The sequence below is a fragment of the Equus quagga genome, chromosome 20 (assembly GCF_021613505.1).
Source record: "Equus quagga isolate Etosha38 chromosome 20, UCLA_HA_Equagga_1.0, whole genome shotgun sequence".
Lineage (NCBI taxonomy): Eukaryota > Metazoa > Chordata > Mammalia > Perissodactyla > Equidae > Equus > Equus quagga.
In genome coordinates, this window is record NC_060286.1 from 35465738 (window position 1) to 35493657 (window position 27920).

Consider the following 27920-nt stretch of genomic DNA (forward strand, 5'->3'; position numbering starts at 1 on the left):
GAATGTGACCGAAATCCCACCAGGAGAACTTCTGCCTCTGACTGGAGGGGTCGCCTTAGTAAGACCCAGCTCCTTGTGGGAGGAGCTGCTCCAGGCGCTGAGCACCTGGGTGGGGGTGGGGGGTGGGGGATGGCGGGGTCGGGGGGAAGTCAGGCAGCGGTGGATGGCACAGGGCCTCCTGAGTCCTGGGCTGGGCACCGCGTGGCAAGCAGGACAGAGATAATGAAGACCTGCCCCCCGCCACCCCCTGAGGACCTTCCAGTCCAGCGGGAGAGGCAGGCAGGTGAATTGCTATCAGCGACACGAAGCCTGTTTCAGGGTCAACTTACTCTTTCACGATGTCGATGGACTCATGAGACCGAGTCCTCCAGTACCCGAAGACAGGTGGAGGAGACCCTTTAACACAAAAATTCTCAGACCTATAAGACTCTCTTTTTAATAATATAAACATTTTGTTACATGCCCCTTACAGCCCTCAACTGAAATTTACAATTAATATAACCCACCCACAATTTTTTTAACTTTTTATTGAGATTATGATAGTTTACAACCTTGTGAAATTTCAGTTGTACGTTGTTGTTTGTCAGTCGTGTTGTAGGTGCACCACTCCACCCTTTGTGCCCACCCCCCACCCTCTCTTTCCCCTGGTAGCCACTAATCTGTTCTCTTTGTCCACATGTTTAACTTCGACATATGAGTGGAGTCAAACAGAGATTGTCTTTCTCTGTCTGACTTATTTCACTTAACATAATACCCACAAGGTCCATCCATGTTGTTGTGAATGGGATGGTTTTATCCTTTTTTCTGGCTGAGTAGTATTCCATTGTATATATATATACCATATCTTCTTTATCTAATCATAAGTTTATGGGCACTTAGGTTGCTTCCATGTCTTGGCTATTGTAAATAATGCTGCAGTGAACATAGGGGTGCATGGGACTTTTGGAATTGCTGATTTCAAGTTCTTTGGATAGATACCCAGTAGTGGGATGGCAGGGTCATATGGTATTTCTATTTTTAATTTTTTGAGAAATCTCCATACTGTTTTCCATAGTGGCTGCACCAGTTTGCATTCCCACTAGCAGCATATGAGGGTTCCTTTTTCTCCACAACCTGTCCAACATTTGTTACTTTTGTTTTGGTTATTTTTGACATTCTAATGCTACTCACAAAATTTAAAAAAAAATGAAATCATGCTCTAACTATAATATGGAGGGGAAATAAAAGTAAATTCTAAGAAAATAACGTTTCTTTTAGTATATAAATGCCCTAGCCAGTTAGAAGACACAGTGATGCAGTCAGATGTGGGCCCAGTTAGAGAACCTCCGCATCCTGCACCTTCGTTGTGCCTGCCATTCGATGCTACAACCAGAATCACTACCAGCCATGTGGGTTTCTACAATGGTGAATCACGCTTGGTACAGTTCTAAAAAAGCAAAGTATAAATCTCCCTCTGATTTACACGGTAGTTGTCTTCATAGAAAATTCAACGGGAATTAAACCCTTGGGGGAAAATAGTGCTTTTATATGAAATAAAACACTATGGGACCGGAAGGGCCTAGGCTCAGATAATTTATGAGCGGGTTTTTCACCCACATGGACTTGCCGTGGGACATGTGGGACCCAGCTCACTCCTAGTGGTGGACAGTCCTGAGGGTTCCAGTATGTCTGGGCATCTCTGGCCCTCACTCGCTAAATGCAATAGTGCTCCCCCAAATCTTTGAGAAAAGCAGAAGTGTTCCAGCAAGTTTCCAGAGTGTTCCTTTGGGGCAGTAGCTGCTCTGTTGCAAAGCCCTGCCTGAAGAGGTCAAAGCAAGGGGTGCACGTGGGCAAGGCTGTGTGGGGGCTTCCTGGCTCAGACCGCACAGGAGCCAGCCTTGGCCTTCCCATCCACTTTGTCCTGCAGCCTCGGGGCAGCCCTGCTGTCCTGGGAGACAGGGGCTGGTCCTGCAGGCTGAGGGAGTGTCAGCTTCGCCAAATGTCTGGGAGGAACCGGGGAACATGAACACGGGGGAGCAGGGCATCCCTGGGACTTCAGAAGCGCCATACAAGTCATCATGCTGCATTCGATCATTCAGGAGGCTCTTCAAACTGCTGCTGGATTTCAGAGATGGTCCTTTACAAGGGAAGGCAGCAGAACGTATAGAAAAGAGCATGAGGCCTCCGTCAGACACCCCCTGGGCTTGGGACCCAAGTCCTCCACTCCAGAGCCCCAGCTGATGGACCTTGGGAATGTGACTTAACCTCTCTGAGCTTGCTTTCCCCTCTCTGGGAGGCACAAATATCTCAGCAGCACCCGGGAACCAGAAAGGAGATGGACAACACCGTTTCTAAGGCCGTGAGCCCTGGACCCCAGGAAGTGTGGCTCGGAACTGTCCACCGCCAGCGAGGACATGAGTCCTGCAGGCTCTCGGCAGGTCAAACACCAGGCCTACCCCTGTAGCTCGAGCTCTTTCACCAGCTGTGTGACCCTCAACAAGCTCCCTAACCTCTCTTTGCCTCAGTTTCCTGATCTGTGAAATGGGGCTCCCAAGGCTGAGCTGTGAGCATGGTTGTGAGGATTCAGTGGGGTAAAGAGCTTGGTACCTGGTAGGAAGCTCTGATGGATGGCATCTGCTGCGTGATTTTAGAGCCAGAATGAACCTAGAGGTCACGTGGAGCCCGGGCTTGGGCTCTAGAGTTTGGCAATGCAGGTCCACGCCCACTGAGGCCTTTCCCGCCAGCGCTGGAGCCAGAAGAGAACCAGGCCACCTGACCTCCAGTTTGCACGCGATTGCAGCTCATCCCGTGCCCCCGCAGAGAAAGATTGGGAAAGATCTGATAGGAAGGGCTCTGGGGACGGCAGTGACATCAGGGGACACAGCACAGTCCCTCCTCGAACTCCCCTCCGGCCAGAAGCACAAGGCTTCCGGAAGGCGCCCAGCAGGACGAGATCAAGGGGCCCCAAAGGAAATATGTCCCGCACCGAGAGGGCTATGTGTCTGAGAAACTACTGGGGCCGGTGATTGGCATCGTCAGGCTTCAGGGAAGAGTGAGAACCGGGCAGTTTGTTCTGCGTGGCTCAGATCAAGAGGAAAGCTCGGGCAGCGGGGCAGCAAGGAGGTCGGAAAGGCTTCCGAGTCCTTGCCACATGCCCCGCGTGAGGTCAACGTCCCGCTGTTTGCCAGGCCCTCTCTTTCTGCCCCTTCCCGGTTGGCCCTTTGATCCTCTGCTTCTGCTCCAGACTGTGCTCCACCCACCTCACCCGCCTCAGGGACACCTAACAAGGTTGCAGACTGAGCCGTTCTGTCCCCAGTGCAGTGCTGCTGACAGCTCAGGCGTCGTACGGTGGCCCTGAGAAGCCGTCCTCAGGACAGTGGTCCGCGAGGCAGGGTAACTTCTGGGTCACCAGGAGTTTGACTGGTTGGCACCTATAGTCTGCCGAGCCCTGAAGGCTAAAGAACCAAGCTTTCCTCGACATGGGTTTTTTCTTTGGTGGAGTCAAAAGAACCTTTGAATAGGAGAGAAACGATGTTTTCCTTAGAGGGTCTAAAGAAACAGATGCCCAGAGAGGTCAGGCAACTGGTTCAAGAGCACAGAGCTCTGGATTTGGACCAGACCTCTGGCTCTGAAGGCAGTGGTGTGTCTCCTAAGCCCCTGACTTAACCAGCACAACCACCCACTGGGACAACGCATTTTAACTAAGAAAATGGGCTTTCTACCTGGGAGGGCCTCAGGCTGCTGGGGATGACCTTGTGCAGGTGGTAGGACTTGAATGGATCTGGAACAGAGGCAGGATCCAGGATAGAGGCAGGTGGAGGGAGAAGGATCCTTTTCCTCTTGGGGTGTGGTGATCTGGCTGTGGGGGCAGTAGGGAGCCATTGAAGGTTTTGGAGCAGCGGAGAGGCAAGATCAGAAGTGGGCTTCAGGAATCTGATCCTGGAAGCCCTATTATTTATTTTTTGAGCCAAAAATAATGGATTTTAGATTATAAACTAAAAAAAAAAAAAGGTTCTCAATTAGGGATCATAGTTGGAGGAGGAAGGGGCAGATGGTGAGGTGGAGTATGTCCTTCCCTGGAGGCCTCTGCAGCCATGGACGGTGACAACCCACATTTCCCCAGCCCAGCCTCCACCCGCTCCTGCTGCAGCTCCAGTCCCGGCCAGGTCTCTCCCCACAGATGTGTCCCTTGAATTTGTGAACGGTCCTTTGCCCTGTGACGTCTGCCTCATGACTCCTCTCCTGCCCAACAGCCCTGTCTGCCTTCAGTGAGGTCTCCTGCGGGTTGGGACCCGTATTAGATGCCCCAGCACAGCACAGCTGCTGTGCCACCACAGGAACAGACACCAAGGTGCCATCTCCCGGTGTTCCCAAAGCTGCCAGTCCCCCGGCGCCATGCAGAGCTGGTCTCTGGAGTTCCTGCAGTGAGGCTGCTATCCGAGGTCCAGCTAGGGCAGGGGGCACCTTTCCCCACTCTGTGCCACTTGTCACGGGAGCCTCAACCTCCTTCTCCACCCAGCGCCTGGGAGAGCATCTCCCACCGCATGTGCCGGCGCCCATCTCTCCTGTGCCAGGGAGGCAGGCAGCCGTGTGTGGCCCACGCTCCTTCACGCTCCTGCTCACACCTCTTTCCCGGATCGGCTGTACAGGGCCTGTCGCACCCGTCCTGGCTAAATCCTGGCTGAGGGCCCAGCTTGGGCTAAGGCTGAGCTCCCTCCTGGAATAACTCCTCAGGAGTAGAGGTTTGCTTTCATCATAATAGCACAAAGCTGGGAGTCAGACTGGAGTCAAGCACAGGGTCTTACCAGCTGTCCTGGGGCAGGTCCCTTAACCTCTCTGTGTCTCCAAGACAGAAAAATGTAAAATGGACACAGCAAAAGTACCCATGTCACAAGCAGGTTGTTCTAAGAGTAAGTGAGATGTCTGTGACACTCTGCCCAGTGCCCCACATGGCAAATGGGAACCGCTGTCGGCATTCTTTCTGGCCCAGCATGAGGCAGAGGGACCGCCTGGTTGACTGCTCGGGATTCCAAGTGCTACGACCAAGGGTGGGGACGGGGTGGTGTGAGCGTGAATGGCTGCTGAGTCACCGACGGATTTTGAGGGAGCTCGCCCAGCAGAATCACAGACTCTGGATCCTACACGCTCCTTCCCAAGGCCGGCTGGAAATTGCCCTTCCAGCCACGCGGCTTCTGGTCCCGGCTTCAGGGCCAGGGACACAGGGACACAGTCCTGGACCCCGAGCGGGGCAGGAAGGAGCCTTTAGGTCAGTCAGGAACCAGACTGCCTGAAACTGGGGCACTGTTCTAGGCGGTTCACTGGCATCTGGGCTCTCTCCACCACTGTTGGGGTGCGAGTGTCACACACGCACGCACACACACACACCATTATGCGTGCACACACCTGTAAACTGTCTGGTTGTATCCTTTCCCTGTTTTTCTTTTGTGCTGCTGGTCATTATGTATTTATTTCAGTTTTTAACTTAAAAAATTTTATTTTTAAATAATTTCAAACAAAGTAAAATTGCAAGAATAGTTACAAAGAGCTCCTACAACCCTCTATCCTATTTTTAAAGCATTTCCCACATGTTTTACAGTTCTCTTTTCTCTATCTATCTATGTCTGTGTCCTGCTCCCCTCCATTATCTTATTCTGAACCACTTGAAATGATTAGGCATTGCTGAGAATAAGAATATTCTCTTATGTAAATAGTATCAAATGATCAAATCCAAGAAATTCGATATTGTTACCATACCTGAAGCTACAAGCATATTCCAATTTCGTCAGTTGCCCCCACAATCTCCTTTGCGGCATTTTGATCTTCAGTCCAGGGCCATCCTTTGCAGCTGGTGCCACGTCGCCTCAGTCTCCTTGACTCTGGCATAGCTCTTCAGCCCTTCCTTTGTCTTTCATTATGGTGACATTTTGAAAAGTTCAGGCCCCTATTTTATAGGTTCTCTCAATTCGGGCTGATGATTATCCCCACGATCAGCCTCAGATTATATGGTTCCAGCTTGAATATCACAGAAATGATGTTGGGTCCTTCCCAAAGGATCACATCCAGAGACACCTGACCTGCATTTGTCCCTGATTGGTGATGCTAATTCTAATGACTTGGTTAAGGTGATGTCCATTTCTCCAACATATGGCTGCCACTTCTCCTTTTGTAATAAGTAATTGGTGAGGAGATACTTTGAAATATCCTGTTTCTCATCAAATTCCCTGTGCTCCCAGATTTATTGTCCATTGAATACGCTTGTCCAAATGGATTTTTACTATGATGGTCTAAATCCATCACTCCTTTCATATTTATTTATCAGCATTATCATTATGGATTCAAGGACTCTTGACTTTATTCAATGCATTTTAATCCATTACTGTTCTTATTATATATGTATAAGTGTGTATGTATGTATTTAGATGTTCAAATTGTCCCAGGGACACATGTAAATCAGAAATGTACGAGAAACCATGTGTTTATACCCCCAATTCACACCCTACCCCTCAGGATTCTTCCTTGCCTCCCCTGTCCGTATTTGCATCTGTCTTCTTGCTCAATCCTACAAAACATAAATAACGTCACATCTGCCATACCCATTCTAGCATGAAAACCGAACCTGGAAAGAAGCTTCAAGATATATTTGCAGCCTTTTATTTTTCAAACTGAGGGTATATTGGCCAAGCACTGTGTTCGAAATTCCTTGGATTAATTCTCTTTTTCCTTCTCCGTGTGGTTGTGTTATCTATTTGAAATGTGTCTGAATTCACCAGTGTTTCTTTTCATTTGGTTTCAGGGCTTTCCTCACCTTGGTCATTTCGTTTTATTTTTGAGTATATGGAACACTCACATTATCCCAAAGTGTACGCCATATAAAAAGGGACACGAAGAGGAGCCCATTCCCTGCCCCCCTTCCCCTCTGTCCCCCTCCGCATTCCTTGCAGATGACCATCTAATTAGTTTCCGGTTCATCCTTCCTGTATTTCTTTTTTCAAGGACAAGCATTTATGTGCATGCTTTCTTATTTCTTTTTCTTCCTTGTAAACTTGGTTCATAGAGGTCTTCCTCCTCTTTCTTTATGACTTCGTAGTACTCTGCTGTTTATTCCACCGCTGGCCTATGTTTGTGCCTTTCAGTGGTTTCCAATATTGTGCAAGTACAAATAATGCTCCAGTTAGTAACCTTGGGCAGATTATTTAAAAAAAAATGTTGGAAGTGTGTCTTTAGGCTAAATTTCCACAAGTGGGATTTCTAGATCAAAATTAAATATATCTATATTTTTGTTTTATGTATTTGATTGATAAGTGGCCCCCTAAAAGATATGAACAAGTCCCAACTCTGGGTACCTATGAATGTGAACTTATCTAGAAAAAGGGTCTTTGCAGATGTAATTAAGGTAAGGATCTCAAGATGAGGTCATCCTGGATTTAGGGTGAGCCCTAACTCCAATGGCAGTTAACCTTATAAGAGAAAGGCAGATGGAGATTTGAGATGCAGAGACAGAAGAGGACCAGGCCATGTGAAGACAGAGGCCGAGACTGGAGCACGTGGTCTACAAGCCGTGGAACGCCAAGGACTGCCGCCAGCCGCCAGGAGGCAGGAGGGGGTGCCTGGAAGAGACGCTCTCAGAGAGTCTGGGAGGAACGAATCCTACTGAGCCCTTGCTCTCAGACTTCTGCCCTTCAAAACTGTGAAAGGATTTATTTCTGTGTTTTAAGTTACTTAGTGTGTGGCAATGTGTCACATCGGTCTTAGGAAGCGAACACATTTAGATTGCCAGATTCCCTTTCTCAGAGGAATTTTCCCATCCCCGTTATGACTGTTTCCACACAATCAATGGAGTGTATTGTGAAGCTTTCAAATTTTTGCCATTTTGATGGATAGGAAATGATATCTCAGTGTAGTTTTAATTGGCTTCTTTAATTATAAGTGAAGTTGAGCGTAGTTTTATCTGTTTAAGCACCATCTATTGGGGATATTATCTCTTTATCAGTGGCATAGTTTGCAAATATTTCTCTCAAGTTTTCATTTCTTTTGAAATGAAATTGCTTATGAATTTGTGACCATCCAATAAAAGAATTTTTTGTGTGTAGTCAAACTTGTCGATCTTTAATTTCATCCAGACTGAGGCATAGTTAGAAAACCTTTTCCTACACCCGAATTATAGAGGAATTTACCCATGTTTTCCTCTAGTACTTGTATTCTTTCCTTTTTTCATTGAGATCTCTGATTCTCATTTTTGTGTATATAGTGTGAGCAATGGATTTAATTTCATCCTATTTTTTTTCAGATGGCTATCCAGTTGTCCTAATACCATTTATTTAAAAGTCCTTTATCAAATACTAAATTTTCACTTGTACTCGAGTCTATTTCCAGACATTGGAACCTAGTTCATTGATCTGCCTATCTATTCATGTAGCAGTCCCACAGATTTAATGAAAGAATCTATTGTGTCTTTAATATCTGGTTGGGCTAGTCCACTATGCTCCCCCTCGGCCCCCAATAGCTTTCCCTTTTCAGCACTTTCCTGGCTTTTCATGTTTATTTTTTCTACATGGACTTTGGTATCATCTTGTCTATCTCCGGAAAAAAAAAAAACTGTTAGTATTTTTATTGTAATACCATCAAATTGTTAAATTAATTTAGGAAAAATTGACATCTAGATGGTGTTGAAGCATCTTCTTCAAGAGGAATGTCTTTCCATTTGCTCAAGTCTAATTTTTCATCTTTAAGGAGTATTTTATAATTTTCTCAATATAGATTTTTACACATTTCCTGTTTATTTCTAAATGTATCTTTTTTGGTTGCTATTGGGTTTTCTCTACTGTTGTGCGTTTTAGGTTATTAAGCTGTTATTTGTGTATATGAAGGCAATTGTTTTTGCATGTTAATTCTGTATCCTCATATCTTGCTGTATTCTTTTGTTTGAGCTTATCATTGATTTGCTAAAGTTATGCAGTATATTACACGTCACCTGCAAATAGAGAGTTTTGCTTCCTTTTTTCCATTTCTGTGGGTCTGCTTTCTCTAATTGCATTGTCTAATACCCCAGGACAATGTGAAACGGCGGTGGATGTAATGAAGTGGCCTTGTTTTGCTCTCGACCTTAGCAGTACATGTGTGTATCTGCCATCTATCTATCCATCCTTCTAGGCATCTGGTTCTTCTTTATTTCCTTTAATGCTTTTTACCCTGAACCAGGAGGGTCCGGTCTCTCCCTTCGGAAATGTCTCTCTAGCGCCCTCTATTGACAAATCGTAACATCATGTCCAGGTGGCAAAGCAAAAGTTATGTAAAGGGCCGTTTTTGCAAAAAGCAGCAATGAAGGGAGAATTTGGAGTTGAGAAGCAATAAGTTGAGAATTATTTTTGATTTAAACTGTTAATTATATTTTAAAGATATTTAAAAAATATTCTATATCTATCGATATATTTATCCTTTCCAGTGCTCTTCATTCTTTTGTATAGGTCCAAATTTCCATCGAGAATCATCTTGTTTCTGCCTAGAGAACTACTTAAAAAATTTCTTGCACAACCAGAGGCACTCACAACTAGAATATACAACTATGTACCGGGGGGCGGGCTTTGGGGAGAAAAAGAAGACAAAACATTTCTTTAGTGAAGCTGATAAACTTTCTCAGTCTTTGTCTGAAAAAAACTTTATTTTGCTTTTATTTTTGTAGGTTTTTTTTGCTTCTTGAACGATAACAGGACATTTCCCCCCCCCCCCCCCCCAGCACTTTAAAGACGTCTTTCCATTATGTTTTGGCTTGTATGATTTCTTCTTTTTAAAGTTATTGTCTAGAAATAATTTCAAACTTACAAAATAATAGTTTCCATATGCCCTTCACCCAGCTTCCACATTTTACATAAGTACAAGGATCAAAACCAGGAAATTACATTGGCCCTATATTATATTAATATTATTCAAATTTTATCAATTGTCCCATCCTTCTCCTGCAGCACACTTGTCATCAGTTACAGCGACAGTTGTTTATTACAAGAGGAGGACCTGGAGAAGACTGGGGGGAGTCTCCCGCTGCCAGAACATTTCTGAGGGGTCCTCAGTGCCCAAAGTCAGACGGCGGGGTGGCTCCTGGGGGCGCGGCCCTCGGCCGGATTCACAACCTTGACGAGGAATAGGCTGCTCCACGTGAAATGGTCGAAGACCAGGATGATGAAGGGCCGGTTGAAGCGGATGGTGAGAGGCTTGGACCCCACGTTTGGGGGGATCCCGGTGGGGGCAGCTGACTCCTCGCCCTTCTCATCGAGGTGCAGCGCGGCCTTATGGACCACCTGTTGCGTGTGGACGGAGGTGGCGATGAGCACCTGCCGCGCGCTGGGAGCTTTCCACGCCCCCTCGCTCTGGCTCCTCCCACCCTCTGTTTTCTGGATGGCGAAGCTGAGGCTCAGAGAAGGTCACCTGCTGGGCTAGAGCCGAGGGCTGACCGCCTCCAGAACCCGGGCTGCATCTGGACTCCCTCCCTGGAAAGCCGGCAGGGGGAGCCCACTGCAAGGAGGTTAAGCGTGTCGCCGCCCGAACTGGGCTTAAGCCTCCATGTGGAGGGTCCCTCACTGGGTCCTGGGCTGGCAGACGGAGACCTTCCCCTCTGCTGGGTAAATGCTAGGGTTCCATTTATGCAAAGTGCTCGTGCCGACTGTGCACGGAAAAGGGTAATCTCTGACTGTTGAAACGCTTCTTGTTGTGATCAAAATTAGAAGGAAATCAGCAAAACGCTTGAGTAGCTTGCATCAAAAGCCTTGGATCAGAATCAGAACTAGCTAATTAAATAAACACCACCCTATGGGGGCGGACTCTCATCCCCTCGACAGCCCTGAGCCGCTCCGTAAAGAGGCACACAGCTCCAGGAAGAAGCGGGGATAGGAACCCCTGCCGCGTGTTTTAGGAATGTGAGGTTTTGAGTCAAATAGACCCTAGCTCAGATGTCAGGCTGATATTTACTAGCTCGGTGAGTTATTTACCCTCCTGAGCCAGAGATTCCTCCTCTGAGAAATTGGGATAACACTCACCTTATAAGGAGGTGGCTGTACTGACTCAGTCCTTCACACACCGTGCATTTTCCCGAGCACACGCCATGTGCCAGGCTGCACAGTAGTTAGGGTCAGTGCTTGAGGGAGGGGTTGCCGCCACTACAGCTTTCTCCTGTCCCCTCTCATTTTGTCACCCATGAGACTGTAAGATCTTGTGCGGGCAAGGCCACGTCTGAGCAAGGGGAGGCATGCCTAGTGCCTAGCACAGTTTGGGGCACACAATAAACGTTCAATAAATGCTTTCATAAGGAATGAATGAATCATCTTCAGTAAAGCTGAAGCTGCTCACAGGCCTGCCATGATGACTTTGTTTTATACAGTGCCCCCTCTGTGTGGCCTGGCAGAATGGGTAGATGTCCGGGCTGCAGCCCTCCCTTGTCACTAGCTTCCTGTGTGACCCTGGGGACGTCTCACTTTCTTGCTGAGCCTGCACTGAGACCATTCTAAGACTTGGACAAGCCTTGGAGCTCTGAGCCTGGGGCCTGGAGGCCTCCTTATGAATGGGCTCCGTGTTGCTCATTGTTATTTATATTGTGAATTTGGGGAAAAAAGATGGGCTCTAGAGGCACTTACCTTCAGCCGGCCCTCTTGGCTGATGCCTGAGAAGTCTGCAATGCCCCTGTCCCTCAGGATGTCCCCGAGGTCATAGGTGCTGGAGAGGAAGAGCTTCGGGACATGCAGGTCCACGTGGCTGCTCGGGTGTGGGAAGAAGATGGGCTTAGCCCTTCCCGGGCTGGGCCTGGCCAGCCCGACTCTCATTTACCCTGTGATCCCTCCAGACCCTGCCTCCCAGCCAGACATGCTCTTTGGGGACGGGGAAGGGACAGGACAAGAGCCAGTATTCGCCTCTCCCTCCACCACACAGGCAGCTTCCTCTTTGAGCCTCTGAATTGCAAATTCTTTTCTTCTCAGATCTTTCTTTGAGTTGATTCCACCTGTGATACAGCTGGACCACTGGACATTGAAGAAAAGGGTCCCTAAAGGAGTCCTTGTGGTCCCCCAAGCACCCCCTGGCAGATGCTGGGGAGCTGAGGGAGCACCTGGCTGGGAGCAGGGGTCCTGGCCCCAACTGTGCCACCAATGCTGTGTGGCTTTAGCCAAGTTTTGTCCTTCTCTGTGCTGGTGTCCTCATCCACACAGCAATTCCACATTGGACAACAAGTGCCTCCCTCAGGGTCCTTCAGCAGTTTCCACTGGCTAAAGCAGGTTTCTAGAAAGGTAAGTGGAGTCAGCCTGGGCTGGGGTGGGTACTGCACTTTTTTACATATCAAGGCAGCAGTTTCACTGAAAAATTTCTTCCTTTGCCTGATCTCCAGAGGAAGAGAAGATGCCGGAAACCCTGCAGCTGAGTGAGGGGTGTCAGCGAAAGGGCATGGGCTGGCCAGCACGGGGAGAGAAGGCAGAAACCTTCTCTTCAATGAGCAAAAGTCGTTTTGGGAGGCCTGGAGGCTGGCAAACAGCCAAGCTGAATTTGAAGACTTACTACCCGAGGGGAGCCCAGGAGGACTCGAAGCTGAGCGGGACGTGTCTGTCCCTTCTCTTCTAGATGGGAAATGGCAGCTGAGAAGAAGGGAGACGGACTGACTTCAAGAGCCTGGCGGATGTTCTTTACCTTCTTTATCTCATGCAATGTGCGCGCCTTGGCAAGCACTGTGTCCCGCAGCCCCTGCCCCAGGGCCCTGGGGCACAGTCAGACGTCCCTCCACCGCCACCAGCATCTCACCCACTTACACATCTCCTTCCCTCTCTCGCTCTGACTGGGCTGACGTCATTGTACCACTATTAACCCCACCAGGATCTGTTCTCCACTCCAGAAGGCGTGGCTTTGAGATCTGCTCTTTGTCTTATTCACCATTCTATTCTTGTGGCTAGCCTAGTGCATGGCACACAGCAGGGGCTTCCTTTTATAGTAAATGAATGAATGCATGAATGAATGAAATGGCACCTGCCCCGTGAGCCTTCCTGATCCAAGGGCCCTCTCCCTCCCCTGCATCCCCTCAGCCCTTTAACTCTGCACCCTCCCACCCCCCCCACCCCCGCTGGCATTATTCTGAAGGCTCTGCACGGAAGGTCTCTCCCTCCTCCAATGGGAGGATCAGGGTGGGGCACACGCTTGACCATAATTTTGATTGTCCTCTAGCTCAGAGGTGCCTGGGGGAAGATGAGCGCGTTTGTTCATTCTGTCATTCATCCGTGCATTGCTGGTTCATGCGCTCAGTCAGCTGTCCCAGAGCGTGTGCTCCTAGCCGGCCCCTTGCTTGGGCCTGGGATTCACTGGCTGGTTCTCCTCCTGGTCACCGGACGGTCAGCGCCCACCCCTCACTCTTCTTCCTGGCTCCCTTATTACTAAGGCAGGTCCTTACTTTCTTGCTTATTTACCGATGGGTTGAAGAAGAGTTAGACCCTCTGAGTGACTTAAGAACCATTCACAGGCTTTATGTTGGTTCCATGATGGACAGAGTGGCCATTTTTGTTATATTTTTTTTATGAGGTCTTTCATGAATCTTGAGCTGTGCTGGCTTTCGGGTAAGCAAGATAATAAAGTGGATAAGTGGGATGCTGGGTGGTGGGTGGACTCAGTTTAAGAAAATGATGCAAAAATGTGGTAGTACAGAGGGTGGTTATCAACCTTCCATTGAAGGGGGACCTCTTTGTGGATTACCCCTGAGTGTCTCAGTGTCAATCAACCCATGGATAAATAAGTGTGACCTCTAGGTCAGAGAATCTTGTGGCCTTTCAGGATCCAGCAGACAGGAAAACAGTGAGCCCTGAGTCTGGGGGAAGAAGGACGGAGGCTTACCTTCTGGTCAGGGACATCTCCCACCTCCCAAGGGTGCTCCGGCTCAGCGCGTCGATGACGATGTCTATCTTCCCCTTCTCTGGAAGGATGAAGAAGACGGTCCCGTTGCTCGTGTAGTCCAGCTGTACTAGCTGGCAGGAGAGCACGGGGTCATTCAGGTAGTTCATGGTGCTTGACTGGGACATCATGGGCACCTTCACCACAGTTGTCTCATTCACATAGAAGTCCTCCTCCCTGGTGCTTTCGGGGTTGAAGGGTTGTGCCCACGCGCCTGGGAAAAGGAGGGAGAGGAAGGCAGGAGACGGGACTGTGAGAGCAGAGGAAAATGCAGCTTGGGGGCAGCAGAGCGCCAGGGGTAAGTACTAAGCAAGTTACACAGCAGCCCCCTTGCCCGGGAAGGTCCCCACCAGAGCTGCTAGAGCTTCCTGGTCAGAGGTGAAATTCCCAGAGTTTTGAAGCCTGTTCCATCCTCCTCCGCCCTTGGAATAGATTGAGGATTCTCTCTGCTTCTGAGATTGACTTCCGATAATGGAAGGAGGTGGGGAACAAGAGAATGCTGGCCCCAGGATTTGGCGGCAGGATTGAGTAAACCAGACGTCATTTCGCCGCCCCCACCCTGGAGTGGACCCTGGATGGGAGGGCTCTGGAAGTGCTGCCAGACCTCAGGCTGTGAATTCAAGGTCCCTGGTCGGTTTCAGGGACCAGGACCATCCATTCCATCCCCACCCCCTGATGTCCTGGCCACAGAAGCGTAGCAGGAAGTCTGGCTGCCCAGTGAAGTACCCCCTCCCCTGTGGGAGGCTCCTGACCTCCTTCGTGGCCCGAGGGCTCCACCGCATTTCTTAGGGGCAGAGTCAGGGTGAGAAGATCCCTTCAAGTCTCAGGCTCCCACCCCCCAGCTGGACTCGAATGCCCCCTATCATGTTCCGCGATATCATCATGCAATCTGTTTGTTCCCCTTGTGACAGGGACCTCACTACTTCACAGACGGGACTTTCCACTGCTGGTCAGCTCTGATGGGAAGAAAATTGCTCCTTAGATGGAGCCAAAGCCTGCCTGCTGAGCCCTCCGGCCCTTCTGGGCTTATTCCACGGGACCCCGAGTGTTCTTGCAGGCGACAGAGCTTTGGGTATTTAAAGCCATGGGTTGAGTCTCACCAGGGCCTCCTCTGCTCCAGGTTGAGTCTCCCCAGGTTTGGAGATGACTGAGGACCCTGAGTCCAGCAGCTCCCAGGTGTCCTGGCTGCCCTTGACCTCAAGCCCAGAAGTCCTTGTGAGGTCACTTTTTCCCAACTGAGGCTGCTGGAAGGTGGCCAGAGCGTAGCTCCAGGCGGACCCTTCTCCATCCCGCCGCCTGCGGGATCTGTAGACCGTGAGGCCAAAACTCTCGGTTCTGAGCCAGCCTCAAGCCCCCTATGAGGGCTGCCAAGGGCGCCAACAGGTTGAGGCCAAAGGATATAGGGAAAAGAGCTTTGGCCGTGGATCCTGGAGACCCAGGAGCTGTGCCTGGTCCATCCCTCATGACTGAGTGCAAGGTCACAGTCTCGCTGACTCACAGCAAGTGAGATAATTTGCAAGTTCTCGAGCTATCCCCCAGAGGACGTCAGGGATCCTCAGGACTGAAGGGGGTGGCGCTTTGTGGCTAACTTGTCCAACTCACAATAAAAAAAAAATGTGGATAAAACACCTTTCAGTGTTAAGTTTTTCCTCCTTAAAAGTTTGCTGCTTGTTTTATACTGAGAATTTCTTCATACATCCAGTGTGGCACAAACCAACATACAGAATGGAGTCTAACTTCTACTTTAAGGGACTTCTTCTTGAAAATTCTTGGGCTAGGGAAACTCGTGGTAGAGAAACTTAAGAATTTTGGGGGCGTGTCTGAGAGAGCAAGGGTGATTCCTCTGGAAAATCTTTTAACAATGTTTTTAATTTCCTTACAAAGACCCGTCAAGATAGCCCACTGAGTACAGATCAGGCCTCTCCCTACCTGCCGATGTTCAAAGCCCCTCTGATGTTACTACCAGGAATTATTGTTCCCCATCAACTCTGCCCCACTCTGGTCCTGAGGATGCTGGCAAACTGTGAGAGAGGAGCCCTGTCCCAAATGATGCCTTGCCAGCACCTGTCCCACCAGCCTGCCCACAGGTGCTTGGGCCCCTCTTGGGATCAGGAGGGCCCTCCCTGTACCTGGGTTTACTGCGTCTTTCTACTGTGTTGCCAGAACCTCTATTGAGCTCCATCCATGTGCCAAGCACTATGCAAAGGCACTGGGGCCCCCAAACATACAAGGATGCCATACACAAGGGTGCACAATCTAGTGGGAGAGATGGCCTTTGGAATTCGTGGGAGCACTCAGAACCATTTCTGGGCAGATGTTCCCAGACTCCTTGGCCCTCCCACTGCCAGGTGCTGAGAAGGCTACTTTTCATTTAGAACTACAAAAGACTCCCAATATCCAAAAGGATCTTGAGAAAGAGGAACAAAGTGGGAGGCATCATACTTCCTGATTTCAAACTATATTACAAAGCTATAGTCATCAAAACACTATGGCGCTGGCATAAAAGCAGACACACAGATCAATGGAACAGAATTGAGAGCCCAGAAATAAACGCATGCATATAACGGTCATCTAATATTTGATAAAAGAGCCAAGAATACTCAAGAATACTGTATGGGGAAAAGATAATCTCTTCAATAAGTGGTGCTGGGAAAACTGGACAGCCACATGCAAAAGAATGAAACCAGAACCCAGTCTTACACCACTCACCAAAATTAACTCCAAATGGATTAAAGACTTAAATGAAAGACCTGAAACGATAAAACTCCTAGAAGAAAACATAGGAAAAATCTCCTTGATATTGGTCCTGGCAATGATTTTTTTTGGATATGACACCAAAAGCACAAGCAACAAAAACAAAAAATCAACAAATGGGACCACGGCAAACTAAAAGGCTTCTGCACAGCAAAAGAAACCACCAAGAAAGTGAAAAGGCAACCCATGGAATGGGAGAAAATGTTTGCAAACTATCTATCCCTCACCCTCACTCCCTCCAAGGAGGGAGGCCTCTGCCAGGTGGGTCCCCAGGCTTGTGCAGGAGAATGGACAGAGAAAGACCACGAGGCAGGAGGAGGTGGACTCCCCGAGAGGCGAGGTCAGTCCAGGTAATGTATTAAGAGCTGGGGGAGGGAAGCAGGACAGTTGGCTAATGGGAGGCCCTGAGCGAGGGCTGGGAGGAGAGAGATGGGCGCGTGAAGAGTCTTTGCTGGGCGTTATGATTTGGGTGATCTTTAATGTTGTTGAGAGATTCATGTTAAATATTATAATTACTTTTTTTTGGTGCTAGTCCACCTGCATTTCTTTGAATATGACTGCTTAACTGAAACAATTTGGGTCCGCGGCTACCTGTCCTAACACGATGATTGTTCAAATGAGAGGCAGGAAAAGTGCTGAGGATGCCTATGAGAAACAATAATTTGCCTGTGGGAATCAGAGGAGGCTCCATGGAGGAGGTGACTTTTGAGTCAAGATTTGTAGGGTAAGAAAAAGTTTGAGGCAGTCAGACAAGTTGAGGGAGGGCTCAGGGGACAGAAAGGGCATGGGCTTTGTGGCAGATAGAATGGCCTCCCAAAGATGTCCATGTTCCAATTCCTGGAACCTGTGAATATGCTATGTCACGTGGTAAGAGGAAATTAAAGTTGCTAACCAACTGACCTTGAGATGAGGAGATTATTCCGGATTATCCAGGTGGGCCCAATGTAATCACAAGGGTCCTTCAAAGAGGAAGAGGAAGGCAGTAGGATCAGAGACAGAAAGGAGACGTGGTGATGGAAGCAGAGGTTAGAGAGAGGCGATTAAGGCTTTGAAGAAGGAAGGGGCCGTGAGCCCAGGAATGTAGGCAGCCTCTAAAAGCTGGAAAAGGCAAGGAACAGATTCTCCCCCGCAGCCTCCAGAAGCTGCCCACAGCTTGACTTTAACCCAGCATGACCCATTCTGGACTTCTGACCTCCCGCATTGTAAGATAATGAATTTGCATCATTTTAAGCAGCAATCAGGAACTCATACAGGCTTCCATGGGGACAGTCAGGCTCAAGGACGTGAAAGGAGTTCAGTTGTGGTTGGACACTGTGTGTGCGTGTGTGTGTGTCTGCTGTGCGCTGGGGACTTGGAGGAAGGAAAATGTTGAGACATGAGGCTGGAGAGGACAGAGAAGAGGTGATTCTAGGCCGGGGTTTCCCAACCTTGGGATATAGCCATGTAGGGGCAGAGAGCATTGTTGGGGGGCTGTCCTGTGCACTGTAGGATGTTGAGCAGCATCCCTGGCATCTACTAGATGCCAATAGTGCCCATACCTCTAGCTGTGGCCCCCCAAAATGTCCCCAGACATGGCCAAACGTCCCTGAGGGCGGATGGAGCAGGGGACCACCCTGGGTTGAGAACCACTGCTATGGTAAGGAGTTGAGACTTTATTCTCAAGGATAACGTATCCCCGAATTGTCAGCTCACACGAGTAATTGGAGGAAGGGGCCTTGTTAAAGACACAAATGCTAGGCCTTTCCTGAGGAGGTGTGGCTTCAGTGGGTTTGGTGCGGGCTCTTGGATATGTCATTTTAACAAGTCTCCCTGGTGACTTTGATAAACAGGTGCTTTGGAAAACCCTGCTCCCAACTGGTGTTGAGGGACTGCCGTTGGGCTGAGGCAGGACCTGGTCAGAGCTGGCTGTGAGCACTCGGAAACTGCGTGCAGGAGAGCTTAAGGGCCGTCTAGGAGCTCTTGAGGGTGGGGATCTGTGTGGTTCTAGGCTGCATTTCCAGCCCTTGGCCCAGTGCCTGACTCACAGCCAAGACTCAGCCAATATTTCTAGACTGCGAGGCAGCCAGGCTGTTCCTGGTTACACGTTTGGGCCTTGAACCAGCCTGTGAGAGCTTGGGCAAGTTGCGCAACTCTTCTGGGGCCATTTTGACCTTTTGTAAGATTATCTAGTTCTACCTTCCTAATAGGATTAGGGGAAAGACGGAGACTCACAGACATGCCTGTGCTTTGTAAAATCAAAGGCTTTGCCCAAGAATGCATCCTGGGTTTGGATAGCTGCTACTATTCTTGGCAGTGGTGGATGGGGCCTTGTCAGAATGGGATGGATATGGGATACCTTTGAAGAAGATGTAGTTGACCAAGATGAGCGTGGCTGGGCTGTCCAGCTCCAAGAACAGGTCCGCGATTTTCCCCTGTGTCTTATTCTTGAGATACTCGTTGATCTGTCTGCTGGCTATGGCCTGGTCCTGGAAATCTGTAGCTAAGGCCTCTAATTCATAGTAGCGCTCAGTGTCTGCTGAGAACGACTCCAGAAGCTCCAAGCTGTGGTCAAAGAACAAGGCATTGCCCATGAGGATGTCCGAGGTGGTCTCTGACTCCACAAGGACATGGTGGAGGTGTTGGAAGCCCTGGTGGATCCTGGCCTCAGACATCTCGGTGAGGTTGAAGCCCAGGCCCTGAAGAAGCCGGATCTGTGTGTGGCCACGGGTGCCCAGGGACAGCATGGCCAAGGCTGTGGAGATGCTCACAGGGGAGATGAAGACGTCCCTGCCAGGAGCTGAGACCACTAGGTGCTTATATAAGCTAAAGGCAAAGTCAACATTGCTTGGAGCCAGGTCCCGGTGAGGGATTCTAATGCTCATATCACCATCAGGATCCTCAGCCTGGATGGTCCAGAGGCCACTGGTGGACAGCCAGAGGAGACAGGTGGACAGGCCAAGCAGCATTGTCGAGGTTGCCTGGGCCCTGAAAAGTTGGGAAGGCTTGTTAGACGACATGGAGTCACCAAGGTAGTGGGGCATAGTGGAATGGTAGCCAGAAGACCCCGTTGAAGACCCTATTCAAGCCCCCGTTCCTTCCTCTGCATTGGCTATGGGCCCTGGGGCAGGTCAGGACCCTGGGCCTCAGTTTCCTCACCTGAAAGTATAAATTATACCTGCTGTGAATTATCAAGTACCTACCAGGAGCCCAACACTGACCTAGGTGTTTTGCCAATATTTTCTCATCTGATCCCCACCAATAAATGAATAAAGTAGATATTATTATTCTGATTTTAGGTAGGCAGAAACAGAGGCTCAGAAAGATCAAATACTCACCCAACTGACACAGTCAAAGTACCAAAAGAAAGAAACCTGGCAACCAAGAATTTTATATCCAGCAAAACTGTCCTTCAAAAATGAGGGAGAAATTAAGACATTCCTAGATAAACACATCTGAGTGAGTTCATTCCCACTAGACCCACCCTGCAAGAAATACTAAAGGGACTCCTGGCTGAAATGAAAGGACACAAGACAGTAACTAGAATCTGTATGAAGTAACGAGATGTCTGGGAAAAGTAAATACATGGGCAGTTATAAAAACCAGTATTACTGTAATTTTGGCTTATAATTCCACTTTTTATTTTCTATGTGATTTAAAAGACTAATGCATAAAAGCAGTTATTACTCTACATTTCTTTGGACACACAACGCATAAAGATGTAATTTGTGGGGATGTGAGGACAAAGCTACAGAGGAGCAGAGTTTTTGTGTGCTGTTGAAGTCACGCTGGCATAAAGTCAAATTAAACGTCATAACTTTAAGATGTTCAATGTAATCCCCATGGTAACCAGACATAAAATAGCTATAGAATGTAAACAAAAGGAAGTGAAAAGAGAATTAACATGTTTCACTACAAAAAATCAAAAGAAAACATGAATGCAGGAAACAAAGGACAAAAGTCTATGAGGCATATAGAAAACAAATAGAAGATGGCAGAAGTCCCTTCTTGTTAGTAATTACTTTAAATGTAAATGAATAAAATCCTCCAATCAATAGATAGAGATTGATAGAACGGCTTAAAAAAACAAACGAAAAAACAGGATCCAACTACATGCTGACTACAAGAGACTGATTTTTAGATCCAAAGACACAGATATAAAAGTGAAGGAATGGAAAAAGATATTCTATGCAAATAGTCACTGAAAAAGAGTGGGAATGGCTATACTGGTATCAGACAATAGAGATCTTAAGTGAGAAGGTTGCAAGAGACAGAGAAGGACATTATAATATAATAATGTATATATGTATATATATAACAATGTATATATGTAAAATAAAAGGTTAAATACAGCAAGAAGATATAACAATGTATACCATTTCTAAACATTTACACACTTAATTACAGATCCTCAAAATATATGAAGCAAAAATGGACAGAACTGAGGGGGGAAATAGTCAGCTCCACAAGGACGGTTGGAGACCTCAATGCCCCACTCTCAATAATGGATAGAACAGACAGAAGGTCAGTAAGGAAATAGAGAGCTTGAACAATAAACTAGAGCTTTCAGACATAGACAGAACACTCTACTCAACAACAGAATACACAAGCTTCTCAGGTGCACATGGGACCGGCTGCAGGATATGTTAGGGCACAGGTCAAGGCCCAGTAGATTTTAAAAAGAGATATTAGCTAAAGTGTCTTCTCTGACCATCAGAGGATGAAGCTGGAAATCAATAACAGAAAGAAAACTGGAAAATTAACAAATTCGTGGATATTAAATAACACACTCAAACACCCAATGAATCAAAAAGAAATCACGAAGGGAATTAGAAAATGTGTAGAGATGAATAACAATGAAAACACGACATACCAAAATGTATGAGATTCAGTAAAAGCTGTGCTATGAGGGAAATTGACAGCTGTAAACACACTGAAAATGAAGAAAGACCTCAAATCACAACCTTCCTTTACTACTTAAGGACTAGAAAAGAACAAACCGGAAACTAGCAGAAGGAAGCAAACAACAAACATTAGTGCACAGATAAATAAAGTAGAGAGTAGAAAAACTAGAGGAAACCAATGAAAGCAAAATATATCTAAGCAATAGAGTATAATATAGCCTAATAATATAATACAATATGCAGGCATACCTTGCTTTATTGCACTTTGCAGATATTGTGTTTCTTTACAAGACCTTCCACCAGCAAAAAGATTACGACTTGCTGAAGGCTCAGATAATAATTAGCATTTTTTAGCAATAAAGTTTATTTTTTTTAAAGATCGGCACCTGAGCTAACATCTGTTGCCCGTCTTCCTCTATTTTGTATGTGGGTTGCCACCACAGCATGGCTGCCAATGAGTGGTGTAGGTCTGCTTCTGGGAACCCAGGCCACTGAAGCAGAGTGCACCAAAGTTAACCACTAGCCACTGGGGCTGGCCTGAACATAATTTTTATGTGCACTGTGAAACAAAGAAACTCACATGACTTGCTTTATTTCAATATTTGCTTTATTGTGGTGGTCTGGAGCTGAATTCACAACAGCTCTGAGGTATGCCTGTAATATAACAAAATATAATATAACATAATCTTCAAAAAATGAACAAAATTGACGAAGCTTTAGCAAGGGTGGTTCTACATGCAACACTGATCGATGTAACACACCACATTAACAGAATGAAGGAAGCAAACCACATGACCCTCTCGATTGATGCAGAGAAAGCATCTCACAATTCAACACACCCTTTCATGATAAAAACACTCAACAAACTAGGAATAGAAGGAAATTACCCCAACATAATAAAGGCCATATATGAAAAGCCCACAGCTAACATCATACTCAGTGTGAAAGACTGAAAGCTTTTCATCTAAGATTTAGAACAAGATGCGATGTCTGCTTTTGTCTCTCCTACTTAACACGGCACTGGCTGTTCTAGCCAGAGCAATTAGGCAATAAAAAGAAAAAAAATGCCTCCAAATTGGAGAGGAAGAAGTAAAATTATCTCTGTTCACAGACGACATGATCTTATAGGTAGAAAACCCTGAAGATCTCATGAAAAAAGCAGGTTGGAACTAATAAGCAAATTCAACAGAATAGCAGGGTACGAAATCAACACACACACACACACACACACATATACACCAAATTGACCTTGAGAGAATTATGCTAAGTGAAATAAATCAAATGGAGAGAGACAAATACTGTATGATTTCACTCATATGTGGAATGTAAAAAACAAAACAAAACAAAAACAAAGTCATAGAAGCAGACAGCAAATGGGTGGTTCCCAGAGCGGAAGGGGGGTGGGGGAGGGTGAAATGGGTCAAAGGGGCCAATTATACGGTGAGGATAGATATTACACTGTTGGTAGTAGGCAGGCTGTAGTTTGTATAGACGTCGAATTATAATATTGTATACCTGAAACCTATACAATGTGATAAACCAATGTTACCTTAATACAAAATAAATAGTATAAAAAATAAAGTTGATAATAAAAAAGATATAAATAAATGGAAAGACATCAGACATCCCGTGTTCATGGATCGGAGGGCTTCATACTGTTAAGATGTCGATGCCACCCAAAGAAATCTACAGATTCAGTGTAATCCTTATCAACATCCCAATGATGTATTTTGCAGAAACTGAAAAATCCATCCTAAAATTTATCTAAAATCTCAAGGGACTGAGAATAACCAAAACAGCCTTGAGAAAGAACAAAGTTGGATGTCTCACGCTTCCTGATCTCCAAGTTTGTTATAAAGTTACAGTAATCAAAACAGTGGGGAACTGGCATAAAGGCAGACATATAGACCAATGGAATAGGATAGAGAGGGCAGAAATAAACCCTTGCGTATATCATCAAATGATTTTTCACAAGGGAGCCAAGATCATTCAGTGGAGAAAGGACTTTTCAACAAATGGTAGTGGGAAACTGGACATCTATATGCCAAAGAATGAAGTTGGGCCCTTACCTTATACTATATACAAAAATTAACTCAAAATGGATCAAAGACCTAAACGTAAGAGATAAATAAAAATCAGAAGAAAACATAGAGTAAAAGCTTCATGATATTGGATTTGGTGATTTCTTGGATATGACACCAAAGGTACAGGCAACAAAAGAAAAATTAGACAAATTGGACCTCACCAAACTTACATACTCTTGTTCATCAAAGGACACTACTAACAGAGTAAAAAGGAAACCCCAGAATGGGAGAAAACACTTGCAAATCACATATCTGATAAAGAATTAATATTCAGAATATATAAAGAACTCCTAATACTCCAGTCCATAAAACCAAAAAAACCATCCAATTCAAAAAAAATGGGCAAAGGACTTGAGTATACATTCTTCCAAAGAAGATATACAAATGGCCAATGCACGTGAAAAGATGCTCAACGTCATTAGCCGCTAGAAAAACGCAAATCAAAACCACAATGAGATCCCACTCATACCCATTAGTGTGGCTATTATTAAAAAAAAAAAACAAAATAAAACAATAACAACAACAGTAAGACAGAAAATAAATGTTGCATGATGTGGAGAAGTTGGAAACCTTGTACACTGCTGGTGGGAATGTCAAATGGTGCAGTTGTGTAGAAAAAGAGTGTGACAGTTCCTCAAATCTTTAAACATGGAATTTCCATTTGATCCGACAATTCCACTTCTGACTATCTGCACAGAAGAATCGGAAGCAGGACTTGAACAGATATTTGTACACACAAATGTTCACAACAGTGTTATTCACAATAGCTAAAAAATGGAAACAACCCAAATGTCCATGAAGGGATGAAAGGATAAACCCTCCTCGGGTCGGGTATTTTGCTAGTATGGCTCACAGAACTCAGGGAAACACTTTTACCAGTTTACTATAAAGGACACAGTCAAGAATATGAATGAACAGCGAGATAAAGAGATTAATAGGGCGAGGTCCAGAAGGGTCCCAAGCATAGGAGCCCCAGTCCCTGCGGAGCTGGTGAGCACCACCCCTCGGCATCTCACCCAGAATCTCTCTGAACCTCGTGTTTTGAGATTTTTATGGAGGCTTCCTCAGGAAGGCAGGACGGATGGTTACCTCAATCTGCAGCCCCTCTCCCCTTCCTGGAGGATGAGGGGTGGGGCGGAAGTTTCCAAGTGCCCGTCAGGACCTGGGGTCAAAGACCCAATATTAGAATAAAAGATGCTGTTAGTGCTCTTATCATGTAGGAAATTACGAGGGTTTTAGGAGCTCTGTGCCTGGGACTGGAGGCAGAGACCAACATGTCTTTTTTCTTTTATTTCATGGTGGTATATACACACAATGGAATATATTCGGCTTTCAAAAGGGATGACATTCTCACGTGTGCTACAACATGGACGAAACTTGAAGACGTTATCCTATGTGAAATAATCCAGTCACAAAAAGACAAATATGGTACGATTCTGCTCGTATGAAGGACCGAGAGCAAATTCATGGAAAGAGAAAGTAGACCAGTGGTTCACAGAGGTGGGGGGAGGGGGGTGGGGAGTCAGCACTTAATCGGGATGATGAAAATGTTCTGGAAATGGATGGCAGTGATGGTTGCACAATAACACGAATTCGCTTCGTACCATTGAACTGTACACTTAAAAATGGTTAAAATAATCAGTCTTTTGTATATTTTACCACAGTAAAAATTTCAGGAAAAAAATTAAATAGAAACCATTAAAAAATGTTTGGTAAGAGCAACTGAAAAAAAAATGCAGCCAAGGTCAGAATCAGTAAGTGGACGCTCTGTCGGCAAGGCCGGTGGTCCTGTGCTTCGTGGAGCCACCTGCATCCCAGTTCCGAAGGGATGCTGCAGCAGACACAGGTGCCCCTGCCCCACCCCACCTGTGGACGAAGCCACGACGGAGGGGGCCGGGAACCCACAGGGAGACCAGCCCCCTAAGGAGAGCGTGGTGCACTTGGAGTGTGGGGGCCACTGGTCTGTTCCGGAACGTCCCCGAGGCCCTTTCCCTGGCGTGTTCCAAAACCAGAACCTCCTGGGAGACAGGCGCAAACATCCCCTGCTCCCTGAGCCCTCTCCCCACCCTCCCGGCGTGTCCTCCTCCATGTGCTAGAAAAACATCTCCTGCTGGAACTGCCATCCTGAGTTCCCCGCGCTTCTGGGCTTTGACGATAGCCCTGTCCCCTCCCTTCCTGGCTGCCTGGCTTTCTGGATGATTCTTTCATTTTCCTGGGTTTCACGGCAGACCACGTTGGATTAAGATCCCAGCATCCCTATTTATGAACTGGTGACGTGGGTGGACTATTTAGACTCTGCCTCAGTTTCCTCAGTGTAAGATAGAGCTAATAATGATGCCCACCTCTGGCCTGGTCCGTTCGACTTTCTGATTTCCCGGGGTTTGTCTCCTCTTCCCCGGTCTCACTCAGTCCACGGCTCAATTTGGGGGCTTGTCGTCTCCCCCAGGATTAGCAGCCCCCCTACCTGGTCTCCTTGCCTCCAGCTCAGCTCCCTCCAACCCTCTCTCCCCTCTGCAGCCACAGGTATCTTTCTAAAATTCAAGCTGAATGGCCGTTCTCCTGCTGAAAATCTCTCAGCGGCCCATTCCTCCCAGGCACGGTTGATCCTCACTAACGTGGCCCAGGGGGTCCTCGTGACCCTGTCCTGGTGACAGCCCTGCCCTCAGCCTCAAATCTGGCCCCTTGAAGTTTCAGTCATGGCACTGCTGGGCATCTTGGGGGTTTGCCCTGGCATGCACCATCTCTGTGCCAGGGGCAGGACAGGGCAGGGCAGGTCATTCCCCAATGTTTGTGGAGCCCGGCTCTGGCCTGGGAACTGAGGACGAGGATGGACCTGCCCAGTCCTGCCCTGTGTGGCTCCACTCTTGGCCCTTCCCCTCCCTGCCTTGCCTGGCTCCCTCCCTCTTGTCCTTTGGCACTTAGGTCCTTAGGTCACCACCTCCAGGAAGCCCTTCTTCTGTGCTTCTCTCTGTTACTGCCGCTGTCGGACTGCAGTGAAATCCTTGCTTTAGCCCTGGTCACCTCCACGCCTGTCTTTGACCCTCTCTTGGATGATGACCCCCTGCAGTGCACAACCCGGAGTGAGGTAAGTGGCCCCAGATTTGAGCTCGCCTCTCTTCCTTCTCTTCCTGCTATCTCTGAGATCTCATGCCTTATCCACTCCTGTGTTAATCCTCCAAGATGGAGATTAAAGTCCTGTGTTCACCTCGCAAGACTGTTGTGAACCTCAGCCACAGCTGCGAGCGGGGCTTCTTATGTGACCTTATTTAATGGGTCATCCTGGGTTCCTTGTACGGATGAGAAAACTGAGGCCCGGGGAGTTGGAGCTGCCATTGCCAGCCCTGCAGTCTGACTGCAGAACCGGCCCCCGCCATTCTGCCTCTCTCTACAGAGAGCAAGATAATGAGGCAAACAGCTCTCTGAAAATACCCAGTGACGTAAAAATGCAGTGTATCAATATTGTTCAGGGGTTTCATTTCATGCGAGTCCTCCTTGTCCTTCCTTTCTGAAGTGATGCGTGTTGTTAACACCCACCATGTTCTCTATTTTCCCCGCTGCCCCTGTGCCAGGTGCAGTGCGAGGCCCTCTGCATTTAAACCTCAGAGCATGTGGCGTAATGCACATGCATAACTCCCTCCCAATCGCAGTCTCCTTGCCCCGGGTCACTGAGCACGGAGGTGTGTACAACTCTAGAATGCACGGTCTGCACTGTTCCCGACCCCCACCCCCGAGTCCCCCAGCAAGGGTGCTGCCTTGCGCTGGTCCATCCTAGCTCAAGCCTGAAGCTGTCCTGCTGTTTGGCTGGGCTTAGGAGCATCACCACGGTGATGGAGGGGAATGGCTCTTAGCTGAGTGTCAACCCCTGCAAGGCAGGAAATCAAACCCCTGTGGGTGACCCACAGACTCTGGAAAACCTTCCCCAGGGTTCCATTCTATCATTGCTGGCTGCCTGCATGCTCAAGGCCCCATTACAAAAAAATTAAATCAGCCAGCGGCTGACATAGCTTCCTTCTGGAGGCCGCGCAGGAGAGAGAGGGCTGGAGCGTCCTCAGCTGGTACTCACGGTCTGCTGTGGGCTCAGGCTGCAACTGCTGGCCGGGTCCTGCTGTCCCAGGGCCTGACATGCGTACAGTAAATGCTGGCGGGGCTCCGCGGCTAAATCTTGTTTGCCAGCGTCCCTGCTGGTTAATGGTTAGAGGGGGGCCAGTGGCTTCCACCATTCAGTGGCCCCCTCCCCCAGCCCTTAACCAATGAGAGGATTCCAGGAAATTTGAGTAAACAGCAATGCCACAAATTAACTTTCCCCTGAATTCAATTC

General features: G+C 47.6%; 1 protein-coding gene across 1 annotated transcript; it reads right to left on the reverse strand.

Moving 5' to 3' along the window:
• Positions 1-9698: 9698 nt before the first annotated feature.
• On the reverse strand, positions 9699-27767 carry SERPINA6 (serpin family A member 6). Its single transcript, XM_046647086.1, has 5 exons — positions 27666-27767; positions 18974-19602; positions 13828-14098; positions 11601-11718; positions 9699-10271 (listed from the first exon to the last, which is right to left on the reverse strand). The coding sequence occupies exons 2-5, from the start codon at positions 19581-19583 to the stop codon at positions 10053-10055; spliced, it is 1218 nt and encodes a 405-aa protein (XP_046503042.1). The 5' UTR covers positions 19584-19602; positions 27666-27767; the 3' UTR covers positions 9699-10052.
• Positions 27768-27920: the final 153 nt, after the last annotated feature.